This window comes from Oncorhynchus nerka, linkage group LG13 (assembly GCF_034236695.1).
Source record: "Oncorhynchus nerka isolate Pitt River linkage group LG13, Oner_Uvic_2.0, whole genome shotgun sequence".
NCBI classification, from domain to species: Eukaryota; Metazoa; Chordata; class Actinopteri; order Salmoniformes; family Salmonidae; genus Oncorhynchus; species Oncorhynchus nerka.
This window is the reverse complement of record NC_088408.1, coordinates 69,198,018-69,218,285: the sequence shown is the minus strand read 5'-3', so window position 1 is coordinate 69,218,285 and position 20,268 is coordinate 69,198,018. Positions and strand designations below refer to the sequence as shown.

Sequence of the window (20,268 nt, the reverse complement as noted above, 5' to 3'; positions counted from 1 at the left end):
ATATCATTGGACTTCATTGCATATCATAGAACATCATACACATCATTGCACATCATAGCACATCATTACACATCATTGCATATCATAGCACATCATAGCACGCACAATAGTACCACAGAGTACGTATTGCATTTTTACCACCATACTCAATGCTCCTCTCCGCCATGTCATAAACAGAACAAAATTAACAAATACGCTGGGGGCGAACAGTGGCGCTGTTTCCCCTAATGTAGATTCCAGCTTTAAAGTAGGCAGCATTGACAATTTTCTTGGACCAGTTATCCCTTTCCATGAATAAGACCATTTCATAGATTCATTTTGGAACAGTCGATGCAGGCAATACACAATCACAAAACATCTATTGCATGTCATATTTCATACAAATTTAGCATGGATTTAGAGCCTGAAGCAAATCATATATTTACCTCACATTGTCAATAAAAATGTCCATAGCTTGATATTTCTGAAACAGTATCATGCAAAATTATCGCAAACAAGAGCAAAGATCCTAAAAGTCAAGCCAAAAGCAGGCAGCATGTATGTTTCTTCACCCCTCTACAGCCATAAACAGATGCAACAAACAGTCACAGTACCTCTCATCTTTCACATGTGCAGCAATAATGAAGACAAAGTGCAAGCCTGGAACAAATGCCGGGAAATAAATAAACAATGTACACAAACCAAATGAAAGACTGTTCATAATTTGGTTAGTAATGTCTCTGGCACCGTCTGCTTGGTCATTTCCTCGAATCTCCCTCAACAAGGGGATCACAGAGGCGACACTCAGACCAGGATCCATCTCACCGCTCCATTGTACCATTGGTCAGAGGTAGACCCATTACCAGCAACTCTAGTTCTATTGAACATACAAAATATGAATCATAACAATAAGATATACATTGTTAATTCATATCATTTTGATATCTTAAGCTGCAATCCTTAATGGTGAAACGGCCACGTCCGTTTGCGATTTTACAACAACAAAGAAGTTACAGCAAACAACAAACACCACTTTTTTCCCCCTGACATCATTGCACGTGCGATAGAAGAGCACAATACTGCAATTTATTTTCTCCATGCTGGAAGATGCTCCTTAGCTCGGCAACAAAAACAATAACAATGGAGGTGGGTCGGCCAGTGGTGCTGTTTCGCTGATCTCAGCTTTAAAACACAAACATTTGGATTTTCAGTTAATTTGGAAATGTTGTTGATTCATTTGTTTTGTGTTCAACAGCACTGGGTGGTTTACAGAATTTTCGTGTTTCTTTTTTTAATACTCTTTAGTATTCCGTTAACCCCTTGCAGACAACAGCCTTCTAAAATCACGCACCCATAACTTCCTCACTTAAACTGTATCCCTCCCATCAAAACAGAGCAAGCCACTCTATCAGTAAATGCTAATCTCCTAATTAACAAGCTAATTAGGCAATTACAGCTTTGCAGAAGGATGCCTAAATGAAATATGACAACACAGTCACTGCTTTCTATGGCACCTGTGGGTCTTTTCAGATGTCACATTGAAAAGCATAATATACATTTGAACAGATGACAAAGTGTTGTCTCTGCACACTCATGTGTAGCTCAAACAGACGAGCATGCTCTGCTTTAAAAGTCCTCATTTCATTAGTAATGGTGAGTTGATGAGGCTCAGTAATAAGTCCTCATTTCATTAGTAATGGTGAGTTGATGAGGCTCAGTAATAAGTCCTCATTTCATTAGTAATGGTGAGTTGATGAGGCTCAGTAATAAGTCCTCATTTCATTAGTAATGGTGAGTTGATGAGGCTCAGTAATAAGTCCTCATTTCATTAGTAATGGTGAGTTGATGAGGCTCAGTAATAAGTCCTCATTTCATTAGTAATGGTGAGTTGATGAGGCTCACTAATAAGTCCTCATTTCATTAGTAATGGTGAGTTGATGAGGCTCAGTAATAAGTCCTCATTTCATTAGTAATGGTGAGTTGATGAGGCTCAGTAATAAGTCCTCATGCATTAAACATATCATGTTATACCACGCATCCTTTCCTCCAATACCATGTCCATTCTTGACAAAGTCCACAGAAGGTAAATCCTAAAATGATCAAATGATCTCATATGCAATGTAATGTGATGCTTGTTTTTTCCCCCCTTGATTCAAGTGGTGTTGCCATAACAGCAATAATTCATTTCAAATGTTCAACTTTTCTTCATCGAAGTGGTGATGTCTCAATTAACACAAATCAACTAAAAAATAAATACCAGGTATACAGTAAAATTGACTTTCGGTTTATGTCTTACTCCTTTTAGATCAACTGCAGTCGCATTATAAATGCAATAGAAGAGGCTTTTATTACGTACTTATTTTTTGCAATGGTTTTCCACTGAAAATGATTAGGGAAATGAATAAAAGTAGAATAAATAATATATTTTAGATTAATAATATTGTTTCAGAATTGAAAACATTGTTTTATGACAATAGTGCACGACTGGTTATGTAAACATAGGGTGGTGAATTTGTAATGGTACTGTGTCTTTTTGCAGGGGGCTGTCATAGGACGGAAATGAATTATGTTGACATATGACTGAAAACAATGGTGAAAAGGTATGGTATGCAATGCAATGAAGAATCATGCACTGCAACAGAGGAGAGGAGCTCGAGCTGTACCTTTGAGCCCTCCTTGACAGGTATGCAGTGTGACTTGACAGCTCCGGTATTTCAATGATAAATGCAGTAGTCCTGGGACTCCCATTCACTAAACTCAAGAGTGTGTTGAGCTGATACTTCAAGGTCAAGTGAATAAGAAAGGAGCGGAACCACACAGTTCACTTGTTAGAAGCTGTTTGCCGTGATCTCAACCCTCAGACATTTGAGGTTCTTGATTCAATCCAGAACCAAATCTCTCTTGGATTTATTTAATTAATTTTGTGAAGGTACACAGTACACAGGGTAGTGTATAGTGTAGTGTAGTTCACTCAGTGGCATTACTTTTCCCAAAGGCTACATTGTAATCTTGATTTTATTTTGTGACGCAAAACCTCTTGGTGTTCCTTTCTGATAAACAAACACTAAAACACTTTTGTTGTTATATTTTATGATGACTGTATGATCCAATAACAGTTTTCAATTTTTGTTGCAATTTATCTCAAGAGTTTTGACAGAATTAGAGAGGCTATATGGAACTTCATGCTCTGGGAATGCTGTTGAGCCAAAAGGGGTTCCCTTCAGTTTTCATTAGAGGCTGTACAGTACCTTTATTTTGTAACTAATGAAAGCACATAATCTTTTCTTTTAGGCTAACAGGGCTTTTGCTCATGGGCATGGATGAGACCCTTTTTGTCTAATGAGTTCATTTCTGGAGAATATCTGTCCATTTAGGGGACCCCCTTTGGCTCAAAAGCACCCCTAGAGGCAAAGATTCTGTATAGTCTTTTTAAATGTGTCAATGTTATACTTACAATGAATTAAGATAACATGTAGTTATTATGTCTTGGTTCATATTGCACCACCACAGTTTGTGTGACCTACACCCTCACCAACATGTGGAGCTCTCCGACAAGTTTGCACAGAGATACTCTTCCCACACTTGCTATTCTGGAGTGCTTGCATGATGGTGACATTTCATTAAAACCTGTCTTATATGAATGGTGGGTATATAGATGATGATTAAATGTTGTTGCCCAAGAATTAGGAATTTGACTACTAGAATACTATTTAATAGGATCTCTATGGTTGCAGCCTTGCATCCAGCTCAACAACTTGTCTGCTGCCATAGCAACTGCAGGGGAGCGCTGAGCAGTGTTGCCTGCTTGTGCTATGGATGTCACCCGTAGCAACGACCAATCAGAAGTTTATATACTTTCAGAGATCTGTATATAATGAAGAGATGCTCATGTCTCTGCCCTAACAATTGTAGTAATTGTCCCAAAGACGACAAGCTTAGGTCCAAAATAAGCCCATAAGAAACGCATAAGGATTTTTTCGGACAGATTTTGGGGAGAGTGAAACCCCTCGCTTCGCCTCTTCCTCTGTGTCCTTTGTAGAAGTACATGAAGGGATGTGGTGGGTGGGCTTTCAGGACCATGCATCGGCCAGCAATAGGTCACCCTGGTCGTCAGTCGCATTCAAACACAGCGTTGATTGGTCGATGAGGTTTACTTCCAATATTATAAACATGTCTACTGCTTGCCTACCCTATGAGGCAAGGCTTGGTAGGGACGACCATACATAGCATAGCCCTGAGAAGCGAAGAGTCAGTGCAATTCATTATCAGTTCTGTATCAAACTATATAAAACTCTGCTAAGCCTTTTGTTTTGTGTGTTTACACTCCAATTTTTTATTATGTGTGGAGAATGACGGCATTTTGGTGCACGTGCACGGGTAAGGCATACGACAAGTGGGACTCCACCGTTATTTCATCATTATAATAACAATCTCAAGCACTGCTCTAGCATTTTATTTTCGGGGTTCCAGAGAGAAGTGACAAGAATATAGACCCCTCCTCTGAAGGGCGGAGCGTGCATTTTTATTCCGATTTAGTATTTTTTTTGCTCTGACACGTCTGCACTGAGTGAGTGGCATTGGCACACTGTCAATCGCTCACTACCGCTGCCATCAAACAACATAAAGCACACAGGCAGAGGCTCGGGCTCATAAATTTCAGCAGGCAGATATTTTTGCGCATCGCTTTAAAGCGTGTAGCCTAATTAATTTCTCGCTGTTATTTTTTCTATAATTTTTCCACTAACGCTATTAACTTTTTCTACATTTCATATTTTTATTTTTGCATTTGGCTACCAATGCCGCTAATGATTTATTTAATTTGCAGTTATCTTGGAAATAATTGCTATACATTTACAGGTAGATGGTACTCATTTACTACCTAAGTGTTGTATTTTGTTTTTAATTGTTGTTTTTTCATTCACTTGCTCATTGCTTTATTTCACTTTGGATATTTTTCGCGCTCACAATAATGTGGATTTGAACATTTACAAGAGGAATTGCAAGAGGAAACATAATCAAAAGAAGACCGCTAATAAATGAGAGATCAGCAAGGATCAGCAATACCCAACACGTCAAATCTAAAGAGAAAGACGAATTGACAAGAGGACTCGTGCAGGATACGAGGGACAGCGGCTGTCATTTTGACAAAGAAGTTTTGAAGAATTATAGCTTATGCATTTTCGGACACAAACATTCATAACTACACACACTTCGGACCGTAAATAAACAAGATAATAAGAAAGTGATTACATGGACACGCGATATTGATACCATCACTGGTACTCACCTATTAATTTTTTCTTATACGCGTAAGCGCAATATCACCAATATTCAGCTCCTTAACGCAACACATGTACTAGTAGTTTTTGTATGTGAGTTTTTCAAGCTAAATTTCCGTTTGTGTAGCTTAGTGCATTGATTCTGTTGCGGCTGACTATGGACGAACAAGCCCGGATCATGCAGGCTCTCGGCGGTGTCAGCTTGGCTGGCCACTCCGTACAAGGAGTCATGGGACTGCAGCCTCCACATGGACACGATGGGACAGATGATGGGCGAAAACAAGATATCGGTGACATTCTGCATCAAATAATGACCATTACTGACCAAAGTCTGGACGAGGCGCAAGCAAAGTTGGTTCATTTATATGTTTTCACTACAAAACACTTTACGCACCATTACGCACTATAGCTAATTAATGCCCATGTAATAACAGGTAGCTAGGCTATAAAATGCTGCTCCATACCTGAAACCCACGGACAATTAGTTGCAGGGACCAATGTATATTAAAAGGTTAACACCTGTCATCCAGTAATTCTAACAGTTTTGACACTTGCATCTTTGCCTTGTGTGGAGTCTACATAAACTTTTAGGGGAAAGTGCAGGCTATATATTTCATTTACATATAATGTTGCGTATTGGTAGGCTGGGCTACTGTAAACATTGACTGATGCGTATTTGTAGAATAATGTGTTTCACAGTAACTCATGATGTTTTAAAATAACGTTGGGTAATGTCCTAATTTAATTCCATAGCAAGTTATTTTCCATTAGTAACCATTTTGAATGTACACTCTTGAGTAGTTTCAATTGTGAATGTTCAACAAATAAACTTTTTTTAAACTAACTTTGAAGTCATACAGAATAGTTAGTATTTCAACAAACAATGCATCCATTGTCATTCGTGTTGACAAATAACTCTTTATGTTACAACTTTGAGATGCATGTCAACATTACCTACAGATCCCCCATGTGCAAAGTGAGCAAGACCTCGAAGTTATTGTAAAGAGCAAGGACATTTCAGTAATTTCTTAAAAGTTTTAACAACTGTGGTGTTATAGTGACTATATTTCAATGTTGGTTCTTGTCTCAAACTGAAACAGGAAACATGGATTGAACTGCCACAGAATGAAACCTGCACTCTTCAGCGTCCTCTGCGAGATCAAAGAGAAAACTGGTAAGATTTCACATGCATTAAAGTGTAGGATTAAACAACACGAGGACTGTAATAATAGGAAACATTGCGGAACCACAACGCATTTGCACACCGCCATCTTTATTTTCCTCTAGGCAGCCTTATCCGATGTTATCAAGCGGGAGACAGAATCAGCTCCGCAACGGAGCAAATTTGTAACGGGAAAATGTAGGCTATGGTTTCACCCGTTGAGAAGCATCCATACCCCACAAAAAATGTATTATGTGCTCTCACGTACAAATTGATAGTGGGTTGTTATTCGGTAGTTTCATTGCCGTGGAATGAACAAACTGGCAACCTGCACATGTTTACGCTGTGCGTCACATTCTCCCGTTTCGCACAAATAAAGGACATTCACCGGCTTTGGTGTTTTTAGGCTACACCACACAGCGCCCATTATGTGAGCTGCATCTCAACTATGCGTCGTTGTGTTTTTATTAACATAGAAAGTATAGCCTACAGTGATTATCCCAGTTTTCACTATTTAAATTAATCCGAAAATGTGTCAGTTACAATGTAATCTCCTGCACAATGAGGTTTTCTGACCACAGGATCACTATTGACATTATTAGCGCCAGTCTATCTAACCGTTGTTGCCATCTGTAACGCACATACAGCATTCATTGGATCAATAAAGTCAGACTTTTCTAACGTGACAAGCTAAGTGCAATGAAACGGTGTAAAGTATATATACCAACACATACAAATATTTGCCAGGCATTCGTGGACAGTCTTTAGAACCCCTCTCTGCACATCATTTGACTTTCCTAATACATATGGGTAGCATACAAATGAGTAATTGTATTAGGGTTCACACATTGTTAGAAAGTAGGACATGATTTAAGATTTTAATTATTATGTTTAATTCATTTTAAGTATATATTTTTTTATATTACATTTGTTTGGTCGTCTTAGTAGCCTTCTGTAAGATGATGTGTAAAACACGTAAGGGGAAACAAGCGCGCCCCCCGAACAACAACATTGTGTGTGTGTCCACTGTGTGAGTGAGTTTGTGCATGTGCAAGGGAGTGAGTGACAATTGTGGCACCATGCGACTTTAGGATCACCTTTTTCAAACTCTAACCATAATAAATCCACAAACGAATAGGTTGCTAAAAGTGGGTTAACCTGTCTTGTGCACCTTTCTTGTGTGTTGCGATGCCATGCAATCCTGACTTCACAGCAAATGCAGCAAATCAAATATGATACACTGATAGCACAGTATTTTATCATAATGCGCCTTTTAATTTCTGCCGAGTGGGCCTGTAGGTTTTGGTGAAAGGAAAATGCTCATAAGAAGCCACAAACACCACAGCCAATGATGTGATGCTTTTGTTAGGACAGGTTGCCAGTCATTCCAAGGCCAGATGGATATCGTATGGACCTAATACAAATAATATAACATTTGGATATGACAAAAAAATACTAAGGATTTTATGCCCACATTATTGGAGAAGGTCTTTTTCATGGATTGGATTCCTCTCACAATTTTTATGAGCCAAAAGGAGGTTACTGCTAGTCAACTTCTCACATATAAACCTATTACAAAAATGTGTTTGCACTGCAATGTAAAACACAAATACAAGTTTTCAGTATTGTAGGTGTATATGAAACATATACAAAATATTGCAATATATTGTTAAAGTGTGTGTGGCTTGTTTTTTTGGGCCAATACCCTATACAGTCTAATAGGAAGAGGTTCTTATTCTTGCCCAAAATATTGAACTTTATTAAATACATTTAATATAAAATGTCCTTTTCATTTGAAAGATTTCAAGTTGTGGAAAGTTTTTTTTCAATCTGTTGCCAGGAGCATTATACTTACTCTTGCTAGTGAATATTTGATATATTTGGTATATTTGATACCAATGGCAAAGTTGCATTAGTTAATGACTACAAGAGACAATACATCAGATTACAAGAGTGATGTAAGCATTTGGCATTTTCCCCTACATGCCGGTCAGGTCTAAGTTTTGTATATTGGTGTCTGTAGAGAGAGAGAGAGTGATGACAGCTGTCAAATACCGGTAAACTCTTAAACCCATTTTAAAACATAGGAAAGTGGCCTATCATACAAAAAACCTTAAATGACATTCACTTGCTACTGCTTCAAAATAGTGATGGCTTGCCAGATTTGTGGCCTTTGTGGGGCTAATAATAAGCAGAAGTGACTTGGGGAAGACCATAAAACTTAATGAACTTCTTGGCCACAGGAGGTGTCCACAGGGGCAAGAGAAGGGCCCGCTTGGCTGCCTTGCCTACTTGAGGCATTCTTTATGCCTGTCGAAAAGGAAGAGGGAAAGCGAGTGAGCGATCGTGTAAGAAAAAGGGACAAAGTGATCACTGGATGGTTTAGTTCGATGTAATAGTGTGTGATCGACTGTGCATACAGTATTGTGTATGCTTCTGTGTGTGCATCATAGATGAATCCATGCATCAATATAAACACACACACAATATGTATGTTTCCCTATACGCTTTCAGATCTAAACCCCACCTGTAGAACTCAAATCTCCATGGGCACATATTGGATTACTTTTTACATATTTATATTTCATATTACATTAAAGATCTAATTAAATATGCATGAGGAATAGGGTCTCCAAGTGTGCAAATTATTTAAATGAGCTTGTTTACCAGCTCAGTTGTTGTAATCTTCTTTAATCCCTTTGATGGCCTTTGTTTCAATGTATTTTTCCACGAAACAATATTCTTCTGTATTACATTGTTTGAGCACTCAATTTAGAAATGGCTGTGTAATAATGCTTCTTCTGGTTGTACATTTTCTCTATCCCAGTCCCTCTGATCAGTGTGTGTTTTGTGTGCCGTTTGGCATTTGGAAGTAGCTGTAAAGTTATTGTTTTTACTTTTATGAATTTAAATCCATTTCCTGTTTTGAATTGAGACGTGCCTCAAAATACAGAGGTGTGTGTGTGTGTGTTTAGCTTCTTTGCAGTTTTGTCTACATCTTATATGTATGAAAACATTTAACAGGTGGACATTATTGATCTCATTGTAACCAGATACTCCAGTGCCTTCATTTGATTATACTTTATCAATAGATACATAATGCAATTCAATGCAATTAGTTTGCTAAGATATTTTGTCGTAAATCAAAGGAGAGAGTAATGTTCGGAAATATAAAATGCTCATTATTATTCTTGGATCACACTGTATCAAGCATAAATAAAAACAGGCTAAATCAAACCAGAAGTGTTTGTATTGTAGCCATGTAAACAATGACAGCAAACATACATATTTACATCTGTTTAAAGAGTGAATGGATGATGTGTGTATCTGTCTTGAGTGTGTGTGTCTGTGTGAGTGTGTATCTGTGTGAGTGTGCGTGTGGTTAACATGTGGTTTGGAGTCACAGCCTCCCCCCTCTTAGCCATTGACAGAGCTCAGCTGGTCTGGTGGCCTTCTTGACCGGGTTGTTTTCCTTTCCCACTGTGGGCCATTCACATGCCCCTGTGAATCTTTGCCCCTTTCATGTCTGTTCAAGTGGCACACAATCCCAATGTCATTTAACCATGCAATGATCCCATCCGGTGAAAATCATTTCCAACCATGAATTTGACAGCAGTGCAACAAACAAACACGGCTTTAATTATTTTATGTTTAAAGTATGTGCTTCAAAACTGAGCAGAAAATGTATTTTTGGGAGAAAAGTAGAGTAGTTGTATCAAGGCTCGCTTAAACAGCTCCAGTGTAAAAATGTGAAACAGTACCTGATATATATCTAGAATCTTTACATTAATATCCATGTTAGAAATACGACGGCCATTTCAACCTGTGTGGAGAATTAATGTATGTATGCCTCCCACTTAGAATCTCAGAAACTCACCAGGGACCTCGGTGCATGGCGTCAAGGGCGAGGGGTTAAGTTAAATCTATTTTTCCGCTTGGGTCAGTAGCCCGTGTTGTGTGGTTGGGAAAGAGAGAGGGATGCACTTGACTGGTAAACAGACAGATGGGTTTTGCAATGCAAGGCTGTTTGTAGTGTTCGGAGGATTTTTGGCACTCTTATTGTAGACCTAGAGCAGATTTCCTCATTGCTAAGACCCTAGAAGTATTAATTCACTTTGATATGCTAATTAGAGGGCATTATGGAAGAAATGAGATTAAGTGGCAGCATGAAGTCATTTACTTGTCAGTAAATTGAGTGTTTTTAGCAGGAGGGGTTTGTTTTTTCACTTTCTCTTGGTTTTGCATTTCAATGAGCTGAATGTGAGATATTGCTAAAACTGCTAGAATTCTGTGCCCTTTTGCCCATTTTGTTTTTTCTCTCTCATCATGTTCGACACTAGCAATCTGCAAAAGATCACACAGCTTTGTTCTTCAACATTACTTTTTTCCACACCTCTTCTGAATTGTGCCCAGCATGTCAGGGGCAGAAAAAGAAAAGTAAACTCTAAAAAGATAAGTATGCTGTCATTTCTTTCTGCCATAGGAAGAACTACAGTGCATTGTGGAGGGAGATCTCAGTGCTAATCAGATGTGCTGGGTTTGTTTTCTCTTGCTCTCCTTTCCCCTCTCTCTCGCCCTGGAAGAGAGGCTTTCAGCAGCAGCGGGTGCAGCAAGAATAACAACGGTGAAAGATTACCTCCATATGGTATTTCTGACCAGGAAAGGAGAGGTTCTGCAGCAGGACTCCTCTTTGATGTGAGGTTTAATCAATAGAAAGAGATTACAGAAAACTATTACAATCTAAATCACAGCGCACCACTGAGAGGCTTAGTCCTCTTCACAGCTCTCTCAGCTGCACTGCACTCCTCCTGGCTGCTTATTGACCTGTTGTTTTCTTGACCTTTGACTCATCAAGTTCAGAAACGGGAGGTCTGGAGAGGTAAGAGAGTGCAGGAGGCTCAGGCTGATAGATACCCAGATCCAGTGTGTAGAGCAGAGGATTAGAGAGACTAGCTACAGACTAGGGGAATGTCAGCATTGTGTTGGACAGCATTATGTTAGCCTCCTCACATTACTGAACACACTGCTGAACATGCTACAAAATGTGTCTGTTCATCTATGTGCACGCTGTGGTTATGAACACTGGACTGGCTGAATTAATTTCAGAGTGAGGTTGTAATTAACCACATGCAAGGCTGAGTAAAAGCATTACCTTGCGTAAATATTGTTAGGTTTTAGGGGTAAGCATTTCTCAAACCTTTAGGGAACATTAATTTCAAGGCTCTCTGACAGAGTTAATGAGCCACCTTAATCTAGTTTGGTGTTAATTTTACATCCCATTATTATTATTATTATTAGTAGTAGTAGTAGTAATATTTTTATTCGTATTATTAGTATTTGTGTTAGTATTATTATTATATTGAGAAAACAATCTAAGTTAATGATATCAGTATCCTTACCGTGGCCCAAGATCAAAAGTCAATATTTGTCAAGACTGCCTTGTTCTTTACCATTTGTTTTTTTCATAGTGTTGATTTGCGCACAATACCAGAGTCAATGTATGCCGGGGAACAGAAAGCTATTCAGCAGACAGACAATTGACTTTGGCTGCTTTTTGTTTGAGAGTGCCTCAGTGATGTGGCTGCAGTGACTAGATAGCGCTCGGCAGAATGGTTCTCTCACAGCTGGGTTCCTGGCCGTCTCAATGGCAGGGCCACTTGTGCTTCCTCTGCATCGGGCAGCGGGCAGGGGATTGGGAAGATGGGGCTGTTATCTAAGCAGCTCCCAAATTCCCTCCTTTCTCCTAACAACAGAGAAAAAAGAGCAAGCATATGACAAAGAGAGAATGGAGAAAAAAGTAGGGCGCATATCAGTATCTATAGGGAGGGGAAATCTGTAATCTCATGCTTTCACATGCTCTGAGTATTTGTTGTATTTTGTTATCCTGACTCCTACAGTATATAGCAGCACCGGAATCTGATTCTGATCTGAACGAGGCGCTTTTGAACGATAATCCGCTGGTGCTGATGTCCCTCCATCTGTACAAACGCAGAACCATGCACTTGCCTCTCTCGCTCCCATTTCTATAGCTGGAAGCGTTTTCTGTGGGCTCCTATGCGAACAACAGCCGATAATTGTTTTTTCCACATACGTTATGCAAATGAGTCTTTATGGCAACTGGCATAAGAATTAGCATCCTCCAACAATATTTTAGTAGGTTAATTGCGAAATTTCGAAATTGTACATCTGCGTTGTTAATTAGGCATGACAGAGGTGGTGAAATAGCTATCTTCAGGCGGTGGCAGCCAGGAAAGGCTGCTTGGGATGCAAAAGGGAAGGATTGATTGAAATTGAGGGGTTACAGCTGTAGGAGTGTGGCTGTCAAGGAATACTTCTTTGTGTCTGCCACACGTTTATTTCACACGTTTGACATCGGTAAAGCTTGGAGCATCATGGCCCTTGCTTGCTTTCTGTGCACTCTCCATTATCCTCAATGTTCTGGTGCCTCTCTCTGCTAACCAAACAGAGTATCCCACCTGAACCAACATGCTGCTGAAGCGTGATGAATAATAGAAAAGAAAATTAGAATAAATCTCTCAGATCCTCCTCAGCATTGTTCGTCCTCCATCAGGCAGAAAGGCTCCTCCCACATTGACCCAGTCTGGGTATCAATGACATTGTCTTATATTTGCTAATCTCATTTAATAAATGTGGTCCCTGCACCCCCACCCCCAACTCTTTCGATGAGCTCATGTTTCATTTAAGTACCTTCTATCTCAGATCCCTCGGTTTGCTCCATTCTTTGTAATTCAAGAAAACACAGTGAATATGAACATATAGAATATTAACTCATAGCCAGAATTCTGGTATTGTAATTTCATTGGAGTTGATCAATTCAGTTGGCTTAAATTTTTTAAATAAAAAAAAAATGGGAATATGTTTGTTTTACGTGTGAGTTACTCGAGATGTTCAATCCCTGCAGAATATATAATGTATTTTTCTACACTATATATCCCTTGTGATCGTTGCGTAGCTAAGCCTTCCTCTCCAGGGGCCAGAGGTCATAATGTTTCCCCCTGTGGGCTACATGGTGCCCTTATGTTGATGGAGGAACTGAAATGTTGTAGATGTTTTAGGGGCACAGCAACATGGAGGAGGTAGCTTGTTCTCTATCAGGGCCCCGGCATCTGTTAGCATGGCATCTCCTCTAATATATTGCCGTGGCTGCGCGCTCTACAGACCAGAAAGAGGCCGGCTGATGAATTCGATATCACCTTTGACTCGGCAGCTATTCTTTGCAGGTTAACCAAATTGTGCTCAGTATTGAAACATTACATTTTCATTTAAAGTGAATGTTCCACCAGCCACGCTGTTTTCAATATTTTATGCTTTTCCCCTGACATGTGTATATGAAATAAGTACAATTTGTGATGTGTTATCATCAATAATTTTGTCAGCAGGCGTAAAAGCTTAAAAAGCCATCCACCCACCACGGTGTTTATGTCTACAGCAAAATGTAAAATGACCATTTACCCCATGCAGACCTCGCTGGATGGTTCCTTTCAGATATAGATCTGACAGCGAGTATGTCTGTTAAATCAATTCGTTTCATGTTTACTTAATGACATTTTCTCAATTATACATTGCTAGATTTGTGTCGGTAATATTCAGTTCAAGCCTATAAGGGACTAGTCTGAAAGTGTGATATTGTGTGATAAGTGATATTGATTCAGTAAGAGCTGATCACAGATCAGGTCATGTAACAGAGACACTGGACCATGGGGAAGACTGTTACACAGTTATAACAATGATACAACTAAAGGTTTGGTTACCGGATGTTTCCTATAGAGTTTCTTTATCTGAGCCCAATCTTGGTCTTAATGTTTTAACGCAGCATCGTTAGATGGTGGAGCTATATTGCCATATAGCAGTTATTAGTGTAAAGAGGGTCAGATGGAGAGACTGGTCTGCTGTCAGTAATGATACTGCTATTTATAGGTCCCCATGTCATTAGCTCCAGTGTTTCAGGGAAGAGATTTTCTCATGGGGCAATAGATGCCTGATGTTAATTTACTCTCCATACACATTACATGTGGACAACCAACATGCTATAATGGTTTTTAGTACAGAGGTGCACCGCTGCTGTTCATAGGAAATATATTTTGATGATGCTATTTGTTTTGGGGTTTATCTATTTTATGATTGGCCGTTTGTTTTCTTCGTTATACGATGAATATAATACTATCCATCTAATACAGTAACATGTATAGTGAATGGAACTCTTACAGGTGATCAGTTTTTCTCTCAGAGAAGTGTTGGCATTTTCAGATGTAGGCTATTAGATTTACAGATTTTATTTGAGCATTTATAACAGTACAACATTGCAAGGCTGCTACCGTGTTCAAGTCATTATCAGAGTTATCACACACATGCTCTACCATGTCGAATAACAACGCGTGACTGTAGTCCGTTTTCTCCCTTGCTGTACCATATATTTATCTTCCCAAAAGGTGCTTTCTAAAGTTCTCTCCTTATTTGTTCAGCTGAAATGAAGACTCCTTTCCATTGTTTCACAAGCCATTGTTCCACATGTTTCACACATTAGAATGATATATTGAAGGCCGAAATGGGAAAAAGACTGCAATGCAATGAAAATTTAATCAGCGTCTTCTGCTGCTGCTTTAATAAGGCAAATAATTCTTATGGCTGCTGTGTTAAGATTTCTAATATTTAATTCATAACAAACCTTGCATTATTCTGCTGCTGCCCTAACAAGCCCCACTCTGCTGCCTGCCAAAAGGCAACCATAAAAATGTAAAAGCAGATGTAAATGTCTAACGACAACTGGATGAGCAGCTTTGAAGTCATCAATAAATACTATACTGCCTTACATTAGACTATTAAAATGGGGGCAGAGATTGTCTATTTTTACTCAACATTAAGATAATGATAGAAAAAGTGAAAATATATATTGAAGGTCAGATGAAAACAATTCCATGATGGGGCTGTATTTGTTTTAAAGGCAACATATTGGTTCCTGGTGTTGAACACACAGAGAAACCTTCTATTATTGAGTGATCCAGATTTACTATCTCTACTCCTAGAACAATACACAAGGGACTGAAATCCCCTTCCTCTTCTCGCGTCATATTTACTCAAGCAAGGGTTGGTGAATGTATAAGCCTACTCTAAATGTATCTTTCTTTTTCTTCACCTAAGCCCTTGAAGTTCATTTTTGTGGGCTGAAGCAATGGAAAGATGGCAAGTGGCCAACGACTAGGTTCTGGCTCATGTTACAGTGAAACGGCGGGTCCTGTTTTCGTCTCTTGGTGAAATGGCTTAATTGGTGTCAGAGCCCCAGGGATAAAGGCCTCTTGCTCTGAAGCATAGCCACACCGGGCCTGTATTCCCTCAGCCAGGACGAGCGGGTAACGCCTGGTGGTGAATGAGGACTGAGCCGTGCCATAACAATACGCAATGATGTTTGGGATGACAGAAATTAATACGCTCTTGCTCCCAGAAAGCCATGATTAATGACGGCGAGCAGGGGAACGCTGTCCCTCCTTTTACTCCACATTGACGGGCATTGAAAAGCGAAAAAGGCTGGCTTCTCTTCCCTTTAGAAAGTGGAGGTCACCCAGAGTACATTACTGCTATTTTTCTCTCCCTTTTTTTCCGGTGGGAGATTGGATGGTTCCTCCTAATGAATTTAGGATGGGTCCGCTCCCCAGATTTGTGAGCTGGTATCCTGTCCACTAGCATGCTGTTGGGAGTACTCAGTCTTTCCTGGAGTTATGGCTGTTAGGAAGTACATGGGAAAGGAAAAGCACCTACTGATATATGGAATTACTTATGTTACAACATAACAGGTATTGACTGATGTTTGCTTGATTTGTTTAACAGGTGTCCCTAATATCTTCACTACATGTCTATAGATATTATAACACAGTTAGTTGGCAACCTAGATCCATGTATCGATGTGATCGATCATGTCTGTACACTTGGAAAAGGACAGCAAACAAAAATAAGATATATTCAATGTTGTAAAGAAAGGCTGATGACAATGTGCTTTTTCATAGTAAGTGTGTTTTGGGATATTAACAACAGTCGTTTAATTGAACATCTTAAACATTGAGGATTTTCTGAAAGTGAAAGATTCGGGGGCCCATGTGTGAATACACTGAGCTGATGTGCAGTAGCCATGATATGAATGTCTGTTGTGTCCTAGCAGCAGACACATTAATATTTAATCCTGTGTGCCACAGACATCCCCAGAGCATTCTGTTCAGGCCTTACTTTCACTAATGTCTTTTCCACCTTCCCAGGTATTTCATTTCTACGTAATGGAGAATTAAAGCATGCATTAGGATGATACCAGGCACCTTGTAAGGGATTTCTAAGGTCATTTCTCTCTGCACATTGCAGTGAAAATTCTAAAAGCAAGTTTTGCCAATGGACATTCTGCTGACACGGTGTATTTCCCGCACTCCTGCTTCTCAAATAAGCACTAGCTCTGTCAGAATGATTGATACATATTTAGGTAGCACTTTCTTTCTCGTAGCACTGTGGAAGGTAGGAGTGTATGCGAGCAGCAGAGAAGTCAAAGTTTTAAACAGTGAATCAGAAAGCCTCATAAGGGTCTCTCTCTGCTCTCAGACGGGTGCGTAGGAAGACACTGTCAGCTTTGGTTTGGCTTGTCAGTGATTTGAATAGTTACTATCTCACCATTCGTCATTTCAATTGTTTCCTGTGTATGAAGGCTCAAAGCTCCCATCAACAAAATCTCACAAAGTCACTGAATCAGCATAGTTGCAAGGGTTTGTTTACTATTTAAACCTCTACAGTTTTACTACATATAGTAAGTTGTGTCAGTCTGTACTGTATATGTAATGCCCTCAATTTGCTTTCGGTCTTTTAATACAATTATGCAAAGTGATAGGCCTCCCATGCAAATGTGCACATAGCTGGGTTAGAACAGAAGGCGTGGTTCCCCACATTCTCTAAATAATGAAAAATATCCCCTAACGTAGTGTGTGTGTGTTTTTGTGTGGGTCGGCCGACCCGTCAGGTCCTGGAGTGAAGGCTGGGTGCGAGGGCGCCTGGTACCTCCGTCTGTAAGTATGCCGAGCACGGCCTGGCCTCTCCCGGGTGCTGATGGAGAGCATGGAGTGGAAGAGTTAATTTATTTAATGACTGAGTGTCTTTTATCTCCCGAGCCCTGATTAGAATCCATGCTTGATGAGGGAAGGGATAGAGTGGTGTGCACCAGCCTCACGCACTTAGACCCACGGACTCCGATTCCTCCATCCTTTCTCCTCCCCACCTCCACTCTATCCGTCTCCTCCGCTTTCTCCAGTAAAGGTCAGAAACTAGGGTTAAGGAAAAATCATGCTATAGAGTCAGATATTTTATTATTATCTGTACGCCTTTGATAATTGTGTAGCCTACCTTGTATATGATTTAGCATGGTGAGCTAAAGGGAGCTATCCTGGGAAATCCGAGTGAGGAGTAACGTTACATTGTAATTGTGATTAGTTGTGTGTGGCATAGGGCGTGATAAAGATGAAGGGCTGTGGAGCTAGCTGTATGAACGTGGGAAAGCCAAACAGTGTGTGTCACTTTGGCAGCAGTGGCTGTCAGCAGTGGGGAGCTGCTGTTGTAAAAACCATGACCTCGCTCTCTGCCAGCATGCCTCTTGTGGAGCCAAAGCACTGCCCTGTAGATCTGGGCCAGTGGTGGGACGGAATGCAAAAAACACAGAGGACAGTGGAAATAAGTTCTAAACCCCTAATTGTGAACGGGTGGAAGTAATGACATACTTCTCTGAGCTATCATGACCAGAGAGGTGAGAGAGAGTGGGAGAGAGGTGAGAGAGAGGGGGAGAGAGGTGAGAGAGAGGGGGAGAGAAGTGGCGCAGAGGGAGAAAATACTCCCTGCTTCTAACATTTCCATAAGCCATCATCAGTAATGCAACAGCAACCTCACAAACCAGAAATGATTTCTTCAGGCATTTCTGTCAAGTCTTATTCAAATAACACCAGCCTCACATTTGAATAACAGGCGACATTTTGAATTAATTAATCAGACAAGATAGTCTAGGCCTCTTCTCATTAGTCTACGGGTCAGGCTGGGGAAGATATATGCGCTGGAGATGATATACTTCTCTTTAATAGTGATTTATGGAGATTTTGGATTGCGCTCGATTTGTCAAAGGGCCTGGTAGCAGAAGAAAATAGGACAGTACATATTTCATTACCTAATCCTTGATTGATTCCATGATGCTAAAAGATATAATGCTTTTGTTTAGATGCATGGAAATCTCTTGTTGAGGCTGCAACCCAACATCGAGAGCAGAAACACAAACACACACACACGCACAAACACACACACACACACGCACACACACACACACGCACACACACACACACACACACACACACACACACACACACACACACACACACACACACACACACACACACACACACACACACACACACACACACACTCTCTCTCTCTCATTTTAATCTCCTCTTAGACCTTTCCCATTTTACTTTTCCTATGCAATTAAGCGAGGGCTGTAAATTATAACTGTGCAGTACTTTAATTATCACAGTGTAAAAATAGAGTTCTTATCTTTGAGAGGATTTCATTAACTTACTGATTATCCTGTGTGTGCTAAATTTGTTCTTCCAGAATAATACGAGGAATTGTATTTACATTATGTAGTCGGTATGTAGTAGGTATGTACTGACACAGCCAGCCTTGGGCTATTCTGGCTAGTGAAATATAAGCACCTATTCTAAAATAGAGACAACATATTCATGTCAGTTCCCAAGTCAATAAGATTCTTGACATTTGCTGACAGCTTGGTGTTAAACTATTTTGGCTTTGAAGTTGTTTCCGTACTGTACTGTAATGTAATGTAAGTTTAATATTTAGTATAGGTGTGAATCCAATACATACCAGTTTTATGACATGCTCTCTTTCTTGTTATTTCCTGGCCACAACAACATGATGTATTTCTTTCATTCATGAATATGTTTGTAATCCACCGTGCAGCCAATTATGGTCAATCCACTCTTGTTTATTGCTCTTAGAAACGAGTGTTTGTGGTTGCAGATTGAAGTACAGCAATGCTTTAGCTGTCTGTATATGTCTGTGAGTGTGCTTTGGGCCGGTGGTGCCTGTTAGCTTGCTTTGGGCCGGTGGTATTAACACTGTGTGAGAGGATGAGGCTGCGGATGAGGCTGCGGTAGGATCTGTTCATAATTCTCTACTTGGGCATGACTTGCAAGCGTGTAATTGGGCATAGGCCTAAACTTATCAGGGTAAAGGCTGTTTGTACAACCCGGAGGTGCAGAGAGACTGCTGATCTCCACCTGCTAGAACTCCTTAATAATACTGACTATTCAGCAGCGACTGAGGTTATAACACACAAGCATTGTTATTGATTATTGTCTGATTGCCTTACATTGGTGGAATGTGTCAGTGTGTCTTTGACTCGGTTCATTTTGCACAAATCAGTCATTTTGGTGGTTTCGATGGTTGAATATAAGACATACCCCAGGATCTGGGTTGTGAATAAGGAATTAAAAACGTGTCACCCCCTCACTGGCCATTTGGCTAATATGGTAGGACTTGTGACAGCACTATGTGTGTGTCAGAATGATACGAGCTGTTGCCATTCTGGTGTGCGGACAGCCAACACAATATGCACCACCGTTGTGACGAAACATTCAAATAAATTGCTGTCACCCTGCTGAAACACCAAGCGCAGAGATTTCCATCTGACGTGTGGAAGACCCAGACATGCAGTCGTGACAAGTAACGCTGGAGCACCTGTGAGAGACTGACGATAAAAATCAGGATATGCCTGATCCTCGGCATAACAATACCTACCATTAC

General features: G+C 40.1%; 1 protein-coding gene across 6 annotated transcripts in view; it reads left to right on the top strand.

Annotated features, from left to right (window-relative positions):
* The first annotated feature begins 4,217 nt into the window (after positions 1-4,217).
* Positions 4,218-20,268, top strand: part of LOC115139982 (pre-B-cell leukemia transcription factor 3-like) — a 74,941-nt gene continuing 58,890 nt past the window's right edge. For all 6 annotated transcript variants that reach the window (XM_029677930.2, XM_029677928.2, XM_029677935.2 and 3 more), the window contains exons 1-2: positions 4,218-5,609; positions 6,359-6,432. In XM_029677930.2, the coding sequence (XP_029533790.1) occupies positions 5,416-5,609; positions 6,359-6,432 (268 nt within the window). In that variant the 5' untranslated portion in view covers positions 4,218-5,415. The remainder of the gene's footprint in view (positions 5,610-6,358; positions 6,433-20,268) is intronic.